Source organism: Fomitiporia mediterranea (genome assembly GCF_000271605.1).
Source record: "Fomitiporia mediterranea MF3/22 unplaced genomic scaffold FOMMEscaffold_18, whole genome shotgun sequence".
Classification (NCBI taxonomy): domain Eukaryota; kingdom Fungi; phylum Basidiomycota; class Agaricomycetes; order Hymenochaetales; family Hymenochaetaceae; genus Fomitiporia; species Fomitiporia mediterranea.
The window spans coordinates 1,045,812-1,063,316 of record NW_006760403.1 but is presented as its reverse complement, the minus strand read 5'-3'; the positions used below and the strand labels follow the sequence as shown (position 1 = coordinate 1,063,316).

At 46.8% G+C, this 17,505-nt stretch overlaps 8 protein-coding genes across 8 annotated transcripts; 3 read left to right on the top strand and 5 right to left on the bottom strand.

Annotated features, from left to right (window-relative positions):
* Nucleotides 1-158: 158 nt before the first annotated feature.
* Nucleotides 159-1,891, bottom strand: FOMMEDRAFT_149540 (Mmp37-domain-containing protein; the record flags this gene model as incomplete). The annotated part of the gene is made up of 3 exons (XM_007271864.1): nucleotides 159-567; nucleotides 687-1,254; nucleotides 1,322-1,891. 3 exons carry the CDS (start codon nucleotides 1,889-1,891, stop codon nucleotides 443-445), a joined length of 1,263 nt encoding a protein of 420 aa, XP_007271926.1. The 3' UTR covers nucleotides 159-442.
* On the top strand, nucleotides 1,858-3,117 carry FOMMEDRAFT_171494 (Der1-like protein; the record flags this gene model as incomplete). Its single annotated transcript, XM_007271863.1, has 6 exons — nucleotides 1,858-2,206; nucleotides 2,284-2,349; nucleotides 2,406-2,479; nucleotides 2,558-2,651; nucleotides 2,732-3,033; nucleotides 3,093-3,117. Exons 1-6 carry the CDS (start codon nucleotides 2,117-2,119, stop codon nucleotides 3,115-3,117), a joined length of 651 nt encoding a protein of 216 aa, XP_007271925.1. The 5' UTR covers nucleotides 1,858-2,116.
* Nucleotides 3,118-3,197: 80 nt separating this feature from the next.
* On the bottom strand, nucleotides 3,198-5,522 carry FOMMEDRAFT_143582 (uncharacterized protein). The gene is made up of 4 exons (XM_007271862.1): nucleotides 5,209-5,522; nucleotides 5,049-5,140; nucleotides 4,037-4,974; nucleotides 3,198-3,962 (listed from the first exon to the last, which is right to left on the bottom strand). Exons 1-4 carry the CDS (start codon nucleotides 5,347-5,349, stop codon nucleotides 3,580-3,582), a joined length of 1,554 nt encoding a protein of 517 aa, XP_007271924.1. The 5' UTR covers nucleotides 5,350-5,522; the 3' UTR covers nucleotides 3,198-3,579.
* A 369-nt stretch (nucleotides 5,523-5,891) lies between these two features.
* FOMMEDRAFT_143581 (uncharacterized protein) lies at nucleotides 5,892-8,833 on the top strand. Its single transcript, XM_007271861.1, has 4 exons — nucleotides 5,892-6,094; nucleotides 6,163-7,703; nucleotides 7,758-7,865; nucleotides 7,933-8,833. The coding sequence occupies exons 1-4, from the start codon at nucleotides 6,016-6,018 to the stop codon at nucleotides 8,275-8,277; spliced, it is 2,073 nt and encodes a 690-aa protein (XP_007271923.1). The 5' UTR covers nucleotides 5,892-6,015; the 3' UTR covers nucleotides 8,278-8,833.
* Nucleotides 8,834-9,111: 278 nt separating this feature from the next.
* Nucleotides 9,112-11,359, bottom strand: FOMMEDRAFT_130141 (uncharacterized protein). The gene is made up of 11 exons (XM_007271860.1): nucleotides 11,147-11,359; nucleotides 10,773-11,087; nucleotides 10,596-10,715; nucleotides 10,537-10,543; nucleotides 10,430-10,487; nucleotides 10,358-10,374; nucleotides 10,235-10,304; nucleotides 9,918-10,179; nucleotides 9,836-9,852; nucleotides 9,673-9,762; nucleotides 9,112-9,601 (listed from the first exon to the last, which is right to left on the bottom strand). The coding sequence occupies exons 1-11, from the start codon at nucleotides 11,270-11,272 to the stop codon at nucleotides 9,370-9,372; spliced, it is 1,314 nt and encodes a 437-aa protein (XP_007271922.1). The 5' UTR covers nucleotides 11,273-11,359; the 3' UTR covers nucleotides 9,112-9,369.
* Nucleotides 11,360-12,618: 1,259 nt separating this feature from the next.
* On the bottom strand, nucleotides 12,619-13,934 carry FOMMEDRAFT_115016 (ectomycorrhiza-regulated esterase; the record flags this gene model as incomplete). The annotated part of the gene is made up of 8 exons (XM_007271859.1): nucleotides 12,619-12,778; nucleotides 12,835-12,934; nucleotides 12,986-13,193; nucleotides 13,250-13,259; nucleotides 13,317-13,542; nucleotides 13,611-13,682; nucleotides 13,739-13,758; nucleotides 13,809-13,934. 8 exons carry the CDS (start codon nucleotides 13,932-13,934, stop codon nucleotides 12,671-12,673), a joined length of 870 nt encoding a protein of 289 aa, XP_007271921.1. The 3' UTR covers nucleotides 12,619-12,670.
* Nucleotides 13,935-14,092: 158 nt separating this feature from the next.
* Nucleotides 14,093-16,002, top strand: FOMMEDRAFT_130137 (ribosomal protein L1). The gene is made up of 4 exons (XM_007271858.1): nucleotides 14,093-14,335; nucleotides 14,388-14,654; nucleotides 14,714-14,812; nucleotides 14,869-16,002. Exons 1-4 carry the CDS (start codon nucleotides 14,136-14,138, stop codon nucleotides 15,794-15,796), a joined length of 1,494 nt encoding a protein of 497 aa, XP_007271920.1. The 5' UTR covers nucleotides 14,093-14,135; the 3' UTR covers nucleotides 15,797-16,002.
* Nucleotides 16,003-16,116: 114 nt separating this feature from the next.
* On the bottom strand, nucleotides 16,117-17,504 carry FOMMEDRAFT_24146 (uncharacterized protein). The gene is made up of 4 exons (XM_007271548.1): nucleotides 17,435-17,504; nucleotides 17,086-17,378; nucleotides 16,840-17,004; nucleotides 16,117-16,780 (listed from the first exon to the last, which is right to left on the bottom strand). Exon 2 carries the CDS (start codon nucleotides 17,306-17,308, stop codon nucleotides 17,111-17,113), a length of 198 nt encoding a protein of 65 aa, XP_007271610.1. The 5' UTR covers nucleotides 17,309-17,378; nucleotides 17,435-17,504; the 3' UTR covers nucleotides 16,117-16,780; nucleotides 16,840-17,004; nucleotides 17,086-17,110.
* Nucleotide 17,505: the final 1 nt, after the last annotated feature.

The window sequence follows — 17,505 nt, the reverse complement described above, 5'->3', positions numbered from 1 at the left end:
AGACACCAAGCGAAGAAGTCGCCGCCTTGAATTCCATTTTGTGTTTTGCGTTTCATGTTTTTCAGCCCAGAGTTCTCCGTTCTCCGTTGCTGCTCTATCAATCAATCGGGTGGATGCTCGGAACCGGAACAGACGCTCGGAGTCTCGACAAAACGGTGAATTAAATGAATTGAATTGTGCTTCTTTTACGGCTGTGCTATACCATTGCCAATTTACTAAATCCCGTCTAGTATAAGAAAATGAAAACAGTAAAAACGCGTCTCCAAAGAAAACACCGATAAAATCAACCAAAGCAACTCACAGAAAGAATGAGTACATAGGGCGAATGACTCCAGGTCGAAGAAAAATAAGAATTAATGGTATCCCGATGGATATGGATGAAATATGTACTATACTGTAGCAATTAGCACCTTCTTCTCATCTCGTCTTGTATATTTTTCATTTATTTTCCTCTCCACCACTTCCCCACCTTCTCACCCGAATATCGAATACTCTTCCCTAGCCCAGCGCTCACGACTCCCTTTGCCGTCTGCACGAAAGCAGGATATCGCACGATGCTCCGCATTTCTAAAGAATAAAGGGACCGTCGATCGTCCATTCATATGATTTTCAAAATGAAAAAAAAAATTAAATAAAAGAATAAGCGTTGAAGAACTAGAAGCAGCGTAAGAAATAAGGGTACGAACCAGTTCTTAGAACGCGTTCTAGGTCCTTATCCCCAGCAACCTTCAACCAAAACGCACTCTCATCCGCTTCTCTGGAAGGTATATCCGCCCTTGCAGCATACCGCTCGACCAACTTCGACCGCAGCGTAGCAGGTAACTTCTTAATATGACTCGCTCTCGTCTGCGGACTTACATCCTGCTCAATCATAGTCCCACTTACAGAAGACCAATGTACACCAGGTAACCCAACCGCAAGTCGTTGATACAACTCCTTAAACAGCGTCGCCTGTTTCTTCACAATATTACTCACTTTCGAACGGTTTTCTGCTGGGAGTAACATCCTTGGGTCACCATCATAGCTTATCGCCGTAATCGTCTCGAATAACTCCCGTTCGGAGAAGTTTTGGGGGAGAGTAAGGAGGGCAGTTCGTAAGGCGGATGTGAGGTTGACTTGTTGAGTTAGTCGGACGCGGGCGTCGTCTTTTATGATTCGCAAGGGTTTGTGCATACGGCCTGCGAGGTAGAGTGTTTTCCAGGTTAGGAGGTCGGAGCAGAGGTTGTCGATTGATGTTACGCCATATTTAATAGTCTTATAAAACACATTAATCAATCATAAGAATGAAGTGCTTGAATACAGTCGTTTCAGGGACACTTACAACATCATTAACACGAACAAAAGTGTTAAACCAAACACCAGGCCCCACTTCCTGCACCCTCGAAACAAAATCCGATCCAAGCATTCTCGCATGAAGAGGATAATGCCCCGGAAACTGGTTCATATTAATCGAATGCCAATGATCCGGATGACGAACAGCGAACATGAAGTCCAACATCGGTGTCTTCCCTTCTTCCTTCATGGACGTATAACCATCTTGCTCAAATACTCCTGAGCCGTAGGCGAATGCATAGCGGATTGGAGCACGGAATTGAGCGACGATTTCTTCGAGGAGGGCTCGCGTGGAGTTGGGTACGGAGAGGAGTTGGTTTTGGCCGAAGTTGGGTGGGAGAGAGGCGAATGCGTTTCCTACTCGACTGGTGCTGTTGTTGGATGGGGAGCGGGGGGAGGGGTGAAGTCGTGTGCGCGGACGAGAAGTCGGCTTTGTCGGTGGTGGGAGAACGTCATCTATTATTGCTGCTGAGGAAGACGAGGAGGGAGCGTGTTCTGTTGCGAAGGATCGGATGAGGTTGAGGTGAGCGCGGCGTGCACAACGGGCGGATGCGAGCATCGTGTACGTCGTGAGTGTGTATGTCGGGAGTGTCGGGAGTGAATGTCGGTGAAGAAAGAGAGTTGAGTTGACGAGTGATGAATGATGTCGGCGATCGACTTGGCTTGTCGACGGCGGTGCACGTGAGTGAGCTCGATGAGCCTGCGTGTCACTGCCAGCAACAAGTAGACGACCTCACCTACAACGACGAGCTCAACACTGTCAAACAGCGCGTCGTGAACAACAATGCCCGTCGGTATTGAAGCATGGTTCAACCAGGTGCCGCCCATTACACGCGGTTGGCTCGCATGTGCCGTACTCACTAGTCTCGCAGTGGTGAGTAGTAATCAATATTACCTCCTCTAAATAAATTTAACATAACATTTACGCTGTTGTATTGTTCGCTCTCGTAGCAATGCCAGATGATCACACCTCTTCAGCTGTATTTCAGCTATAAGAGCGCCTTCAAGAACGTTCAGGTGACTCCACACGTTGTCGTTCATACCTGTACCATCAACTCACGGAATTAATGTAGCTGTGGCGGGCGTTCACGACGTTCTTTTACTTCGGGAACATATCAATCGACTTTGTCTTCCATATGTTTTTCTTGTCAGTGACACTCCTTCCGTTACTTTCCACAAATCAAATCAATTGCTAATAATTTAATAATTTAATTTTTGTGCGTAGTATGAGGTACAGCAGGATGCTCGAAGAATCCTCCTTCGCACACCGTCGAGCCGATTACTTCTGGCTCCTCCTCCAATCAGCCGTAATGCTCCTCGTACGTCCTTCCTCTCCCTCTCACATTCAAACATACTAACATAAACTAAACAACCTTAATAACAAAAATGAACATCGCAGCTCCTCTCCCCACTAGTAACAATGCCCTTCCTCTCCTCCCCCCTCGCCTTCGTCCCCATCTACATCTGGTCCCGCAGACACCCCAACACCCGAATATCCCTCTTCGGCATAGTCACCATCACAGCCCCTTACCTCCCCCTCGCACTCGTCGCTTTCTCTTGGCTACTTAACGGGACTTGGCGTGCAGCTGCTGGTGATTTATTGGGTTGCGCTGTTGCTCATTTGGCTTGGTTTGTGAGGGATGTGTGGGCTAGGGAGATGGTTGGTGGAGGGGGTGTTTGGAGTGAGGCGCCTGAGGGGCTGTGAGTGTTATTGATTTATTTTTCCATCTTACCTTGCATTAACGAGATGTTATTTTTAGGAAAAGACTTTTCGGAGATCTCTAGACACGCATCTGAGTTATAACTGTAAAATACACATCACAATGTTTTCAAAAGCAACAGTTTTCATAGACTTCATTCGTTGTGTAGCTCCCCAAGCCAAAAGCCGAGAGGTCTGCCTATGGTTAGACCTACAAGCGGGGATAAGTTAGTTAGCTAGATACAGGAGTTACTTAAGTGGTTATACGACGACGACGACAAGGCATATTCAAGAACGGGAAGACACGTATGTAGATCAAGTAATATACGAGACGACCCGCGACGACAAGGGAGGGTAAAAGAAGGAGGAGGGATAGGACGGTCAGTGAGTTGGTCAGAATATATAAAAGAGAGAAAACGAAAATAAGACCCAGCTAGAGAAAGAAAAAACATATAACGACAATCAGAAACCCGAAGACTTAGATATTTAGCTAGATATCTCATGTAAGTGTGGGGGTATAAAAGAAGGCCAGGAATATAAAATCAAAATCAGACGATCATAGATGCACGACGATTAACAACTGGCACGGTTTTCACAGGTGGAGTCGGTCCTTTCACTTTAGCTCGGAGAAGTGCACTGCGGTTGGTACGTGGTTCGATGGACGGTGGGCGTGGAGGTGGAGAACGTACAGGGGATTCTTCTTTGTTCTCATTCTTCCCATTTGCCACAGCTGAACCAGCGGAAGGCTTCTGAGAAGTGGAGCGTCCGAGTGAAGCGTAATTTCGTCCACCAGCAGTGGAAGCCTGTGAACGATTCGCAAGTGATGAAGACGAGCGTGATAGAGCTGAGCCGGGACGGGAGTTTGTCAAGGTTGTTTGAGAGTTGGTACGAGACAGGCTACCAGGCGCCTTTGGCGTACTTGGTCCCTTGACTGTAATTCATTACAAAAAGGTCAATATGATTTAGAAATTCGCAAGAGAAATAAGTCAACAACATGGCACTTACACATGAATGACGTTGGAGGCGCGGAATCTTTCTTCGCACGAAGTTCCGCACTCTTGTTCAATCGAGGAGAGACAGTCGGTGCCTGGACACTTGCAACCTGAATCGTCTCACGACGCTTATGTCCCGGTACACCCTCAAATGTATTAGCGTTCGAAGAGCGTAATTTTTGGCTAGAAGACAGTGGTGGAGCGGCCTTCCCTCCCCCCAGCCTAAGCGCAGCTGCCTTTGTCATCCGGGGTGCGATGACCGGTGGAGCGGTCGAAGCGACTTGGATTGTAGTTGAACGTTTGTGACCTGGAACGTCCATGAAGGCTTGTTTTAGTTCCTCCTTTGTGGGCGCCACGCGTGGACGGTCATAGCGGCTTGTTGAGAGAACCTCGCCAGCACGAAGTGCTGCAGCTCGTGTGGTACGTGGAGCGATATCTGGTGCGTCGTGCGTCTTCGGGAGAGGGCGAGCCCTGAATGGTACTTTGCCGTCTAGAGAGCCTCTGCCGGATGATGCACCGGAGACAGAGGATGTCAGCGTCGGCCTTCGGATTCCGTTCGATCCTGACAAGTTCGCAGACTGCGAGATCTGAGAGGACGTCGGAGAGAGCATATGTTCGCGGGTCTGCCAATCGTCGCTTGCAGTGGTACCATTCTCCGTAGCTGGACCGCTGCCCAATTCATGCTGGATGTTATTGACGCCTTCTAGTTCGTCGGGATCCTGGGTCGAAAACGGGGGACTTGACTGGAACAAGCATTGAATCTGAACTTCTGCGGTCTCGGCATCAGGTGAGCCCGCAACAGCATTCTGCGCAGGGTCTTCTTCGCCGAACAGAGCTCGCAGAGAGTTGGGGCTGGCTTCGCGCGCGCGTACTGGGTCCTCTTCGCCCATGAGTGCTTTGAAAACCTCGACGGCGCGACGACGCTCGAGCACATAAACCCAGACGGGGCCCCTGGAGTCGTGAGGCGTGTCGAGAAACGGTGAGTATGGCAACGAGAAGTGACGTCGAGTGAGAACAAGACATACTCAAAGAGCGAAGGCGTGTCAATGCCGAAGAGTTCACGGAGGAATTCTTGGTCGGAGTTCTGGTCGAACTCCATTTGCCGTTCTTTCACGATCTGCGACGTGTTGCGTGAGTGTGAGCCTATTGTTTGGTGGGCCGTGATGAGCCGAGAGGAGGACGTACCTCGAAGTCAGCCTTCTGTATGCGTTCTTCGATGTCCATTCTGTGCTTGAGTGCATGGTTCTTGATTATGGCGACAGTGCGTGTCAGACGCGTGCGGGAGCCGTTTGAGTCGTCCGAAGCGGGCGTGTGTGTTCCGGACATGACGAGAAGCGAAGTAGTACTAGTACTGAGTATGTAATGCAATCGATGCGCGTATAAATAACAGGAAACAGGCGCGATAAAGGATCAGGACAGCGCAGACGAAGCAGAGAGACAGATACAGGCAAGAAAATGTGTATTTAGCGGCAAAGGCAAATGAGCGAAGTGGTTGTTGCGTTCGACGGTGTGCAGCAACAGGGTCGCCTTTGATCACAGCAACAATCACCAACTTCCCACGACTGCTCAGCATATATTCGCATAAATAATCACTGGCAGTGGACACTCGACAGAGCAAACATCATTTTGTATCATTGTGATGCATAACTAATCTCTGACATTCTATACTAGCATTGAAACAAAAATGATTAAATGCCGTTGTGTAATTTCATTATCGCCAGCCGCGAAATATACTCGTGTGCCTTGCCTTCCATATCAGGCAGGCGCGGGACGAACTGCTTTGAGCGCGTCTGTTGCTTGGCTGGTCTCTGCTGCTATACGCTCTCCTCCTCTTTCTCTCCTTTCGACTCGTGCTCGTCGCTGTCCCCGTCTATCTTCGCAACACGCTCAAGTTATCGACACCGGTAGTGTGCTGTGCTGCTGCCGGCTTTAGACAGATCCGGACCCCTGTAGCAGTTGAATGCATTGCTGGCAGAGTGGCGAACAGCACCCATGGCACTCACTGCATCCCCTCAATCTGCTTTGCAAGACTTCTCCTGGGATGAGGCGATAGTACCCACTCTCAGAAAGCGTGCGCCGCCCGTATCCCTAGCATTTTTCGCCTTGTTTGCTGACTATCGTTTCTTTGCACGCGCTCAGGCCTCGAGAACGAGAGTCGTGCTCTTTCGAAACGCATGTCCAACGTCCCAGCCGGGGTGGAAGAAGATGGAACAATCGGGACTAGCAAGAGAACGGCACCGCGCACGTCGGCATCGAGCAACAGGACAGGTGGACGCGTGACTCCGTCGAGCACGAGCACGGAACGGCCCAGTGCCATCCCACGCCCCAGCCTCAATTACTCGCGACCAAATAACGCGACCTCTTCACAAGGGAACAACAAGAGTGACAAGAGTAGGCCGGGCCAACAACGATCACGCACGTTCTCTACTCCGTACGCTTTCGATCCAAGCCTAACGTCGACGGCAAATGGTCCAAACGGCCATTCCACGCCTCCTCCTACCCGCACAACCGACACAAGCAACGCGCTTCCGACTCCAGCGTCCTCTCGTTCCAATTCCCCTTCAATGCCTTCTCCGCCAGTGTTAGAGACAAGAAACGCTCGGAACACTAAAACCTCCGGAAATAAGCGAGCTGATCCCAACGGCAGAACCACACCAACCTATAATCGACCTATGAACGATGAGTACGACTATGGTGAACACGGCGACTGGGATGCTGATGAAGACACCTATGACGCGTCATACTCCTCAATCAACGTCAACGTACCTCAAGGCGCAAAGACAAACGGCATTCTGCAAGAAGCCCCACCATTCTCGGCCAATTCATCATTTGCATCCGACGTCGAAGTACGGCCTTCTCTAGAAGAACGCCCCTATGAACACTGGTATCGTGGTGATCTATCTCGAAACGGTGGTGTTGGAGAGCTACGTATTGGGAACAGAATGGAAATGCTTGAGATTGCAAGTTACGGACACAAGCTGCGGAAAATCAGGAATGATACCTTGTCACGACAGAGACGGCGTGCGGAAAGTATTGGACATCGGGAAAGTGTAGTATTTGATGACGAGCCAGACAACGCTGCTCCCTTAGTGTTGGATGAAACTCCTTTGACGGACATGGAAGTTGATACAGAGCATGAAACTGATAGAGAAATGAGTCTTCCTAGACCACAGCAATCCTCTCTTGAGCAGCCGAAACGCACGGCTCGTTCTGAAGCTCAACCTTCGAGAACTGTAGCTCTTCCATCTACTCCGAAGCATCGTCAACCTTCTCAAATACCCCGTGCAACGCCTAACGCCCCACGGACGAACCAAAGGACTGCGTCAGAACCTCTTCAGCAGAAACCACTATCTTCCTCAACATCTTCCGTACCGCCTTCACGTTCAGGATCCTCTGCAAATCCGAATACAGCAAGGATACCCAATCCTCAATCTCAGGGATTGCCTTCTACGCCAGCACAGAAACGTGGGCGCGCGAAGTCTCCGGCAGTAACTTCATCAGCGAGTAAGAAGCCCCGGCCTTCAGCGGGAGCTCAACAGAAGCGGTCGAAGTCGGTGGGCAATGAACGTCTGTTACCGAGGGCGGTCTCAGAGTACCCTAGTATGCCTGACGGGCCTGGGAATATGGCTGATGCTATACCGAGTTGGACTCAGCCTAAGAAGGCGGATAATTGGGATGATGTATGTTTATTTCGAGTTATAAGCCTATTGTGTTACTGAGTAAAGTTAATCTAGGTCGTGCTTCCGGCCGTTGCTCGGAAGATGGGTTTGGAAGATCAGTATGAAGAAGCGGATGGGAGTCCGAAAGCTCAACGACCAGCGTCTCAAGAAGTCATTCCTCCTGTAAGGATTATTAATCATCTTCTTCTCGTGCTTTATTTATTGATTTCGTATGTTATCTTCCTTCTAGCAACCCGGTACGTTCGGGATTGACTATAGTAAACGTCGATCGCGTTACGATCCTATGACCGGGGAGGAGATTCCCTTGAGCGAACTAGAGAAAGTGGAGGAAGACAGGTCACCTGTGAAGGTCGGTAATGACGAGGCGCTTCGCAAGTCTAAACGATTCAGCAAGATGAACGGCGCTCCCGGGACGCATTTGAATGATGGGCATCCACCGTTTAACAAGGGCTATATCCCTTCGGCATCGCCTGCTCCTTTTGCAGAGTACACAAGGCCCAATAATTTGCCGGAGCATGATTTGGCGGAACAGCATGAGAGTCGGAGTGCGTGTTGTGGATGCGTTATCATGTAAAGAGGATTCGGCCGCCTTCTTCGCTTCACCGTCCTCCCCTTCCAACCGTTTTCTTATCCGTACGCGGACTTTCCTCTGTTCCTTCGCTTCTTCAATCTTCCTCGAGTCTATGTCTATGTTCGTCATCATCTGCTTTATTGGGCTTTCGATCTCTGTCTGCTCTGATCTCCCGTCCTCGTTCTTTCGGATCTATTCATTCATTCCTTTAGTATGTGCCATATTTATGGTCTTTATATATCCTCCCCGTCATCATGAATATCTTTTATCTCTATCACCATGCTCTCTGCTTTTGGCTCGTGGTAGTACTGCTACAATTGCTGCTTCTTTCTGGCTTTTTATAGCTTTCGTCATGATCGTTATGTGTTGAATCTCTTTTCCTTTTCTCTTTTACCGTCTATCCACTAGTGTTTTCTCGCGCGCGCTCCGTTTCCGATGCAATGACTCCCTCTACTCCTCTTTCAGTTTAAGCATTCTCTTTAAATTCCGAATTCAAAGTTGTACAGTGCCTTTCTCGTTTTCCCTCCTTCCGTTATTTCCCCCTTTTCAACGATCCTTTTACCCCAACACCCCTACACCCCTTTTTGAAATTGCTTTCGCCGTGTGAAGTGAAGTGGAGTTGCTTTTAGCTCTTAATTAGTCAGTTTTATCCCTATCTCAATGATTTTTGTAAAGTCCGAAATGATATACCTGCTCTATTTCTACTTAACTCATCAATCAATACAGTCAATTTTAGTTTAGTTTTTCCAAAGTCTGCAGGCTCAAAAAAGTTTGTCTTTATGTATGTGTACTTGGTTCCAGCTTAGCTTCCATTTCCATGCTAGTGAATGAGAGACTGTGTGAGAAGATGAGAAGAATATTGTAGTTGTGAAAATTGTGATGTGATACATGCTTGTGTAACAACAGTAGAAACAAAGACAACAATTGAAGTGATTACGTGTGGACAAACCAAAATGTAGGTGGAGAGTGGACGAAAGGCTGAAAAACGAAAACAAGAATAATTAAACTAAGAAACGTAAACCAGGGAATGTACAACCTTTTATCACAGCGATCCTTCATCCAATATTTTATCCAGTCATAAGTCGTCTCATTCATTCAATCTCTATCATGCTCATGTTCCCCAATAACGAACTGCGGTGAGATAGGCTCTGCATCCGCTTCAGCGGCTGGTACTCGTTGATACCATTTATCCAACTCAATTTCCCCTCCATCTGATGAAGAGGCGGTTCCTCCTTGTCCAGAGGTTCCGGATGAGACGGCGTGACGACCTGTGGTGCCCCACATGTGGATTAGGAAGAGGACGAAGGTGTATATCGTGAATGCTAGACTGTATTTGCGATTGAATCAAGGAGGGTTAAGTAAGTGAGGTGCGAGCAGGGTGAGAAGGGTGGGACGGACCTGATCATAATGAGAACGTAAGTGACGTGGTCCATCTCGTTGTCGGCTACAAAGCGGATTTCCTCGTCCGTAGCAGACATGAAGAGTAACCTGTATAGACGGCATGGATAAGATAAATATTATCGCTTTTCGTTAATCAAGAATATGTTGAAATATTGCGTACCCTGCAACAATAAGAAGCTACAGCACGATGAAATTGAATCAGTTTAGGCAGAACAAACACTTCTTCGCGACAATAAACTCACGAAAGGAGGCAAATGACGAAACGCATGTGCGATCGAAAGTCGCGGCTGCTCAGGTGCACCAGGTCCAAGTGTTCGATCGCTCTGTCGATCGCTATCCGAAGATAGCGGTACATCCTTCTCGTATCTCGGAGCCACAAAACAGACTTCGATTATTCGAGTTAAACCAGCGAGCATGAGCACGGCGCCAAATGCCGAGTGAACTTTTGTCGATAGCATTAGAGCTTGGGCGTGTTCGGACATCGCCCATCCTGTTAGGATGATGCTAATAACGGGTATGTGAGGAGGGAAAGAGGAGGCAGAGGCTGCGATGGGCTTACATTATTGAGGGAACTACGCTCCTTTGGTTATTTCTAGATAGCCAGATACCGAGAGCTCCTCCAGCCCACCCTGTGCGCATGATGTTAGTTGGTATCATGCTGCATGCTATATTGTAAACATACATAAAACACCAAGTACTCTGTAGTCCACAAATTCAGTCAGCGAACAGTCCATTAAGCAGTTGATATACTGACGTGTGTTGCATGTCCTTGTGCGACCAGTGAGAACCACGATGCTCGGTGAATGTATTTACTGTCAACATCTGTCAATACAATACCAATTGACCAAACCGCCTACATACCGATTCCCTGGAAGTCTATTCAGCATGCTATCATGAAGCAGTATAACAGAGCTTCTTACCCAAAGCATGATCACCCACGAATCCCACCATTCTGGACTCCTGCCAGTCCGCTTAATCCAAGCTTCTCCGGCAATTAAAAGTATGGCCATGATAATTCCATACGCGATGAATCCGCTTCCCTGTTATTAAGGATGACATGTTTACTTCTGAACTCTGGACAGCGGAATGCGTCTTACCATGATGTAATGGGCTAAACACTGGCCCAGATTACCACCCCTACAGTAACCTCGGAAAGTAATGGCACCGAACAGCATTTGCGTCCACCCGAGAACAGGATAAGCTTTCCCGAGGATTCCATGAGCTCGGACAGCCCACGGACGGATCGTCCGTTCATGAATGTGCAGTTTCAGGTAGATTCCGAGACAAAGCTGCGCTGCAATCGGGAGATACAGGAACTTTGCAAACGAGCCATGTACGGATTCAGGGAACATTCGGCCTTTATGCGAATGACCCAATAGATAGCCTGCAGTCGTCAGCGCAAACCCGGCACTCTGCATCATGGATTCAATAATTAGCCTGTGTCGTGAATATATTCGGCACAGAGACACACCTGTAACGGAACATGCCATCGACTCCTCGTTATTCCTAACACCATACCAATGGGGAAAAGGATACCCCACACAGCACATTGGAGTGCCATATGAATCCAGAGGATAGCGTCGACCGGAGCATTCATTTCCTCCTCCGTGAGTTCACCGTGGTGTTCATGAGCAATGATAGGGGTAGCAGCTATGGCTAGAGTGGCGAGCAGCAAACATCGACGAGCCAGAGTCGCCATGATGGGCGTCGACGACGAAAGAGGGGGCAACAGCGCAGCAGAAGGACGAGAGAAACAGTCAGAGCGTGAATGTCACCATCACGCGGGTCTGTGTGTGAGCTCAGCTCATTGTTGCTTATGTAAAATATACTAAGGTAAGGAAAGTATAAACTCGACATAGTGTGACGCGACAGACTAACCCAATTTGGATGCAAACGATGATGGCGAAATACGACACTCAGTATCCCAAAAATGCAAATTTGAGCCGCATAGATATATTCAGCTTAATCTAACCTACAAAAGTATGTTTTTGATTTTTTAAAATATTGAGATTCGAGTGAGTTATTTCCAAAAAAAAAAACTTATTTTTTTGGTACCAAATGTACAGAAATGCAATTTGGTGAAATTTTGAATTTTTTCCCGAAGATTTTTGCCACTTCGGTTAAATATCTATTATATAATTATTTCCTTATATAGAACACGTGTCTGATGAGTAATATATATTTGATCAGTAAATATCAGCTATTTAGACCCATTTTCCTCTGTTCTGCCTATAATGCTCTAGCAAAAGGGAAGGGATAAAGCCAGAATACAGAATCTGAGGAGTGATAAACCTGTAAGATATGCTTAAGACTGAGTAATAAACAATATAGCTTACCAAGAAATAGGCTACAAGTTCAAGCCAAATCTTATGGACTGACAACAAGGAAGAGTTCAACACTCCAGGTTTTGGAGAGGATGTAAAGACTGTTGTCCTAATTGAGCCTGATGAATTGATAGACAGTATTAGGGTTATACTAAATTCAACTACTAGATGATGCCTGCCCCTACTACTGAAGCTCAAATGGAAAAGCATGTTCAAACATGCCTTGATTCTATTCCTCTTGATTTCTTTCAAAAGTAAGTACTTTAAATCTTTCTTTCTTACAAAATTGATTTTATTATATGTTTTGTAGGTATTGTAACTGGTCTGCTCAGTTCATGGATGTATATAGAAAGGGGTTGACAGGAGCACAGGCTCAATAGGCAAATAAGAAATACTATAGCCATAGAATCCTTCCAGCTAGTATTCTGGCTGAGCTGTAAAACCATAATCTATATTTTTTTTGTATTTACAAGTGCTAAAAAAAATGTCAATGTCCACCGCTCGATTTTTGCCATCAGGGTCCTTCCTAATGGGGAAGTGGCTGTGCTGTGACTGATGTGACATACTATGTCGAGTTTATACTTTCCTTACCTTATGTAAAGTCGCAAAATTCTATTAAACAGTTGAACAAAATGAACAAGCCTCCATCTAATCAGTGTAGATAATATACGTTATAATCTCCCTTTGATAGGCTCTGATCCCCAGACTCCCGTTTGAAGACCACCCTTCTCAAGGAGTGATAGCCAGCGGAGAATTGTTTCGACAACGTCATCCCGATGCTACATCATTTTTATTTCAATTATGAGATTTCAGTGTTAGAGACGTCTACACTCACCGCAGTGAAGTTGTGATCCGCTTCTTCGATATAATGCAGATTGTGGGTTCCACCGCCGGATCGAGAACCGAATACACGGGAATAATATATGGCATCGTATCTTAAAAATTGTGTTAGAGGGATAATGGAATAGAAGCAAGGGTACTCGTACGGTGGAACGGTCTTGTCTTGTAGTCCGTGTATAGTAAGCACATGAGTCTCTGGTGGGAATCTGTCTCTAACTGGAGTTTGATCCCAGGAAGCGAACTTCTCTAAGTCGTGAGGGTACATTCGACCAACTACGTCTTTGCGGGCAACCGTAACATGCCAGTCGTAATATCCTTGCGAATCAAAGTATGGTTGATAAAAATCAAGACGATCTTTATAATGTTCATGTTAATTATCCCACAATACACAAATGCACTTGAGAACTCGCCATATATTCGCTATCTTCCAGTTTGTAATGAATACTTAATGGCACAATTCACTGCTTTGTAACGTACCTCCATACGATATCGACCAGAAACATTAACGAATCCACGAACTCGTCTTCCTTCTTCTGTAGTAGCCACCCAACGCATACCGACGAGACTTCCCCGCGAATGACCAACAACGAGATCAACAACGTAGCCGAATGTCGCTTGCAGATATTGAGCCACAACTTGAAGGTCTTCGAGATCCTCGTCCAGCGCGCCCTGCTTCCACACACCTCCAGTCTCGTTATTGCCTCTATTGAGATCAAGAGTTGAGCAGACGCTCTTCATGTGAAGCAAGATCGCGCAGTTGTAAATTCTCACCTGAAATCGAAGCGGAAGGAGTCGATTGGGAGGGCTTTGGCAAGCTTCTTCTGGAACAAATAATCCTTGTGGCTGAGGATTCTACTTAAGTATCCATGACTTAACAGAGTATAAGCATAGCGTCATACCCCATTGTACCATGTAAAATCTTTACACGATTGTTCAGCATCATGTCGAGGTTTGAATGGAAAGTCATACCAGGGCAATTTTACGATTTTGGGTCGGCTCGTCCGGCTCAAGCTGCTCCAGATCCCCTGCGATTTTGCATGATGGATCAAGAGAGTGCGGTATCCATAACCTCGTAGTTCTACAGCTCGTGCGCATCGTGGTCGTCGACTTCAAATTCGTGTCCTCATAGATGTCGGTCTCCGGTTATTTTGTTCCCGGTTCTTTAATTCGATCGACGTTTCCTGTTTAGGGCATGAAGAAAATCTGTGTCAACTGCAGAGTAAGTGAACATTTCTCAAGACGCCCTCCTTCTGAACGCAGTCCTTCCTCTCATCTACCTTCCATCTACCTTCCATCATGGCCCAAGACGAGCTCATTGACTCTCACGTCTCAAAATCACAATGCGAAAAGGCTATCACCGCTCTCCTAAAGCACGCAACAAAGATTGCAAAGCAGAAGGAAAATACTGAGTTGCTGCCAGGAAAGGAGGAGAATATCTGGCTCGTGCTGTCTGTGAAGAAAGTCATACCAGAGAAGAAGCTGAAACCGTTCAAAATGTGGGTTTAAATTCACCTTCATATTAAAACTCAAACTAAACTACGAATCCAGACCTTTAGCGCATCCCATAGTCGACCCACGCACGTCCTCAGTCTGCCTCATTACGAAGGATCCGCAGCGAGAGTATAAAGACCTCCTCGAGTCGCATAAAATCAAGTTCATAAGTCGCGTGGTAGGAGTCACGAAACTGAAAGGAAAATTCAAGCCATTTGAGGCTCGACGAATGCTTCTGAAGGAGAATGACCTTTTCCTCGCTGATGACCGTGTTGTTCCTTTACTGCCCAAGTTGTTAGGGAAAATGTTCTTTAATGCCAAAAAGTGGGTATTATAGCTCTTCTTGTAACCTATTTGCATAACTGATACATATCTGATGATAGACAACCTATTCCTGTATCTCTTACCAAAAAGGACCTGAAGACGGAACTCGAGCAGGCTATCTCATCCACTTACATGCACCAAAATCAGGGCACTTGCACGTACGCCATTCCATTACACTTTTACTACCAATGCAAATTTTTTTACCATTTTCTAGATCCATTAAAATAGGCACCATCTCCCAGTCGCCCGCCATCCTATTAGAAAATCTGCAATCCGCACTTCCAGCTATCGTCAAGCGTATCAACGGTGGATGGGATAACCTCCAAAGCTTCCACATTAAAACGAACTCAAGTACGAGCTTGCCTGTCTGGTTATGTGATCTTGGAGAAGGAGAAAATGGGCGATGGAGTGAACAAAAGGAGATGGACGAAGTTAAGGAGCAGCCCGGGGAGGAGAGTGACGCAGACTCAGAGCCGACTACAAAATCAGCTACGAAGAAAGGGAAGAAACGTATGGCCGCAGAGGAAGTTGAACAACCTAGTAAGAAGGCGAAGAGTATATCCCAGCCAGACGTTGAAAAGCCCAGTCGAAAGGCCACGAAGGCTAAGAAGAACAGTACAGTCGACGAGGAAAGCGACTCCGACGGAGGACCAACTACGACATCAGTTACGAAAAAGGGACAAAAGCGTGTAGTTGCAGAGGATAGCGATCCAATCAGCAAGAAAGCCAAGAAATCCCAGCCGAAGGTGGAAAAATCTAGCCAAAAGCCGTCGAAGCAATCGAAGAACGTAAAGGCTAACGAAGAAGGCGATTCTGACGAGGAGCGAACCACGTCACCTGCTGTAGCGAAAGGAAAGAAGCCTATAACTGCAACGGAAAGCGATTCGGTTGGTAAGAAGACGAAGAAGCCAAGTAAGCCAAAAGAGGAAAACCTTGGTCCCACGGAACCTACAAAAGTCACAGGGCACGCTGCACAAAGCCCAGCACAAGCACCCTTAAAGTCAGGTCATACGTCAGAGGAAATCAAGAAGAAACGTGCAGGGGAAAGCTTGTCGAAGAAGAAGGAGAAGGTAGTGAAGAAACGAGTCGGTGGGAGTATCAAGGAGAATGTACTTGGTGGAAAGGCTTCATCGCGGATGTAATTCCTTTGTATATACCGTGGCTCACTCGTTTCTCTTAAATGTTCGGATATGAGATAGACGAGGTCCTGTACTGGAACACTGAGCAATGCTCAGTGTGTTCATATGAAAAATAGCTAGTCGTGAAGGACACCTAAGTCCCTCCTATTCATGCATTTCAATTGGACTAGGTATTGCTTATTTTTCGTTTTCGCTGAGCTTCGACGACATATTTCTCGCATACCATGACTAATTCATACGCAGCATGACCTTAATCGAGAGTTTGAGGGGCTAGACAATCACAAGCTTCGCATTCCCAGAAATCGTGCTTCCCTTCCTCAAATCCAAAGGCTAGATCCAGCTCGATATATTCTTCGACCTCGGTTCTCACTCATAATGCCGTCATCCCGGGATCGCATGAGTAATATAATACTAATCAGCTTGTAGACCTGGAAACAGAAGTCTAGCTTCCCTACCTCGAAGCAAAAGTCCAGATCTCGCTCGATATGTACTTCGACCTTGATTCTCACTTGTATGCTCGTGTTCGCATATGCCGTCATCCCGAGATCGCATGAGTAATACCATGTAGAAACCGGAAACCGATAAGCACACGGATACGGAATTCGGGATACCAAGCTTCCGAATCCAAGTCGAATCGAGTCGTCTGCGAAGAGAGAAACTTGAAGTAGAAAGATGTAGATATAGATATACAACGACGTACATATGAACGAATCGAATTGAATCGAACCTATCCTATCTCATCCTATCCAAGTACTAAGTCCGTGGAAGTTCGTCTGACCCGCAAAATCACGACGTACGTCGAGTGTTCCTAAGCTTGACTTCCGTGAATACACGATGGATGGATGAGGAAGACGAGGAACCCATCGTGTAGCGTGTATCATGGGCCTATCCGGCAGCTTCTCATCTTCCCAAACATGACGAACGTACGCATCTAATCATAAAGTGGTGACGTTTGAGGTGAGCTCCTTCTGCCAATCAATATCAAAGCTTGATAATATTGATATTAGTATTAATCTGCCTTGACTCAATGAGTGTTCTTTACTTACTATCTTATAAAGACGGCTCGGAGGGAATGCTACTTCCTATCACTAACATTAACATTAACATATGAAAGACACGTCGGCCCTGGTGATAATCTACGACGAATGCGAAACGGCTCATCAAGGAAGGCAATTGAGGGGTGCCTCGACAAAGTAAAGGAATTGCGGAATCTAATTCCATGTCTCTCAGTCAGCGAAGCGACACCTTGAATACGGACGACGGAATTAGTTGACATCACTGATATCACTCACAACAGGGTCGCCCCTCATTAGTGACCTAATGGTCTAGAGCGTAGACATTCCACGAATCAAGGCCTAAGTCTTCGTTTCCTTGTCTGAGTTGCCACTGCACAGGTTCTCCCGAAATTCCGCCAAGCCGATATGGTTGGGAGGTTTCCCTTTGTGCGGTCATCGTAGATTCCGAGTCTCGGAAGAGGGTGAGAAGACGAACTTCGAACGGTGTCTGTATGTGCATAGATTCATACACTCAGTTCGGTTCAGTACATACGCTTCCCCGATACGTATGTATACGTAGATTTCTCGCACTAGCTCACGTCATCTCGGGTAATTATATCAACTACATTGTAACAGATTGACTCACGATAGCAAAAGAAGCACAGACGTTGCGGACGTCTTTGTGTTATTGCGCGTTTCTTCTGAGTCGTTCGAAGA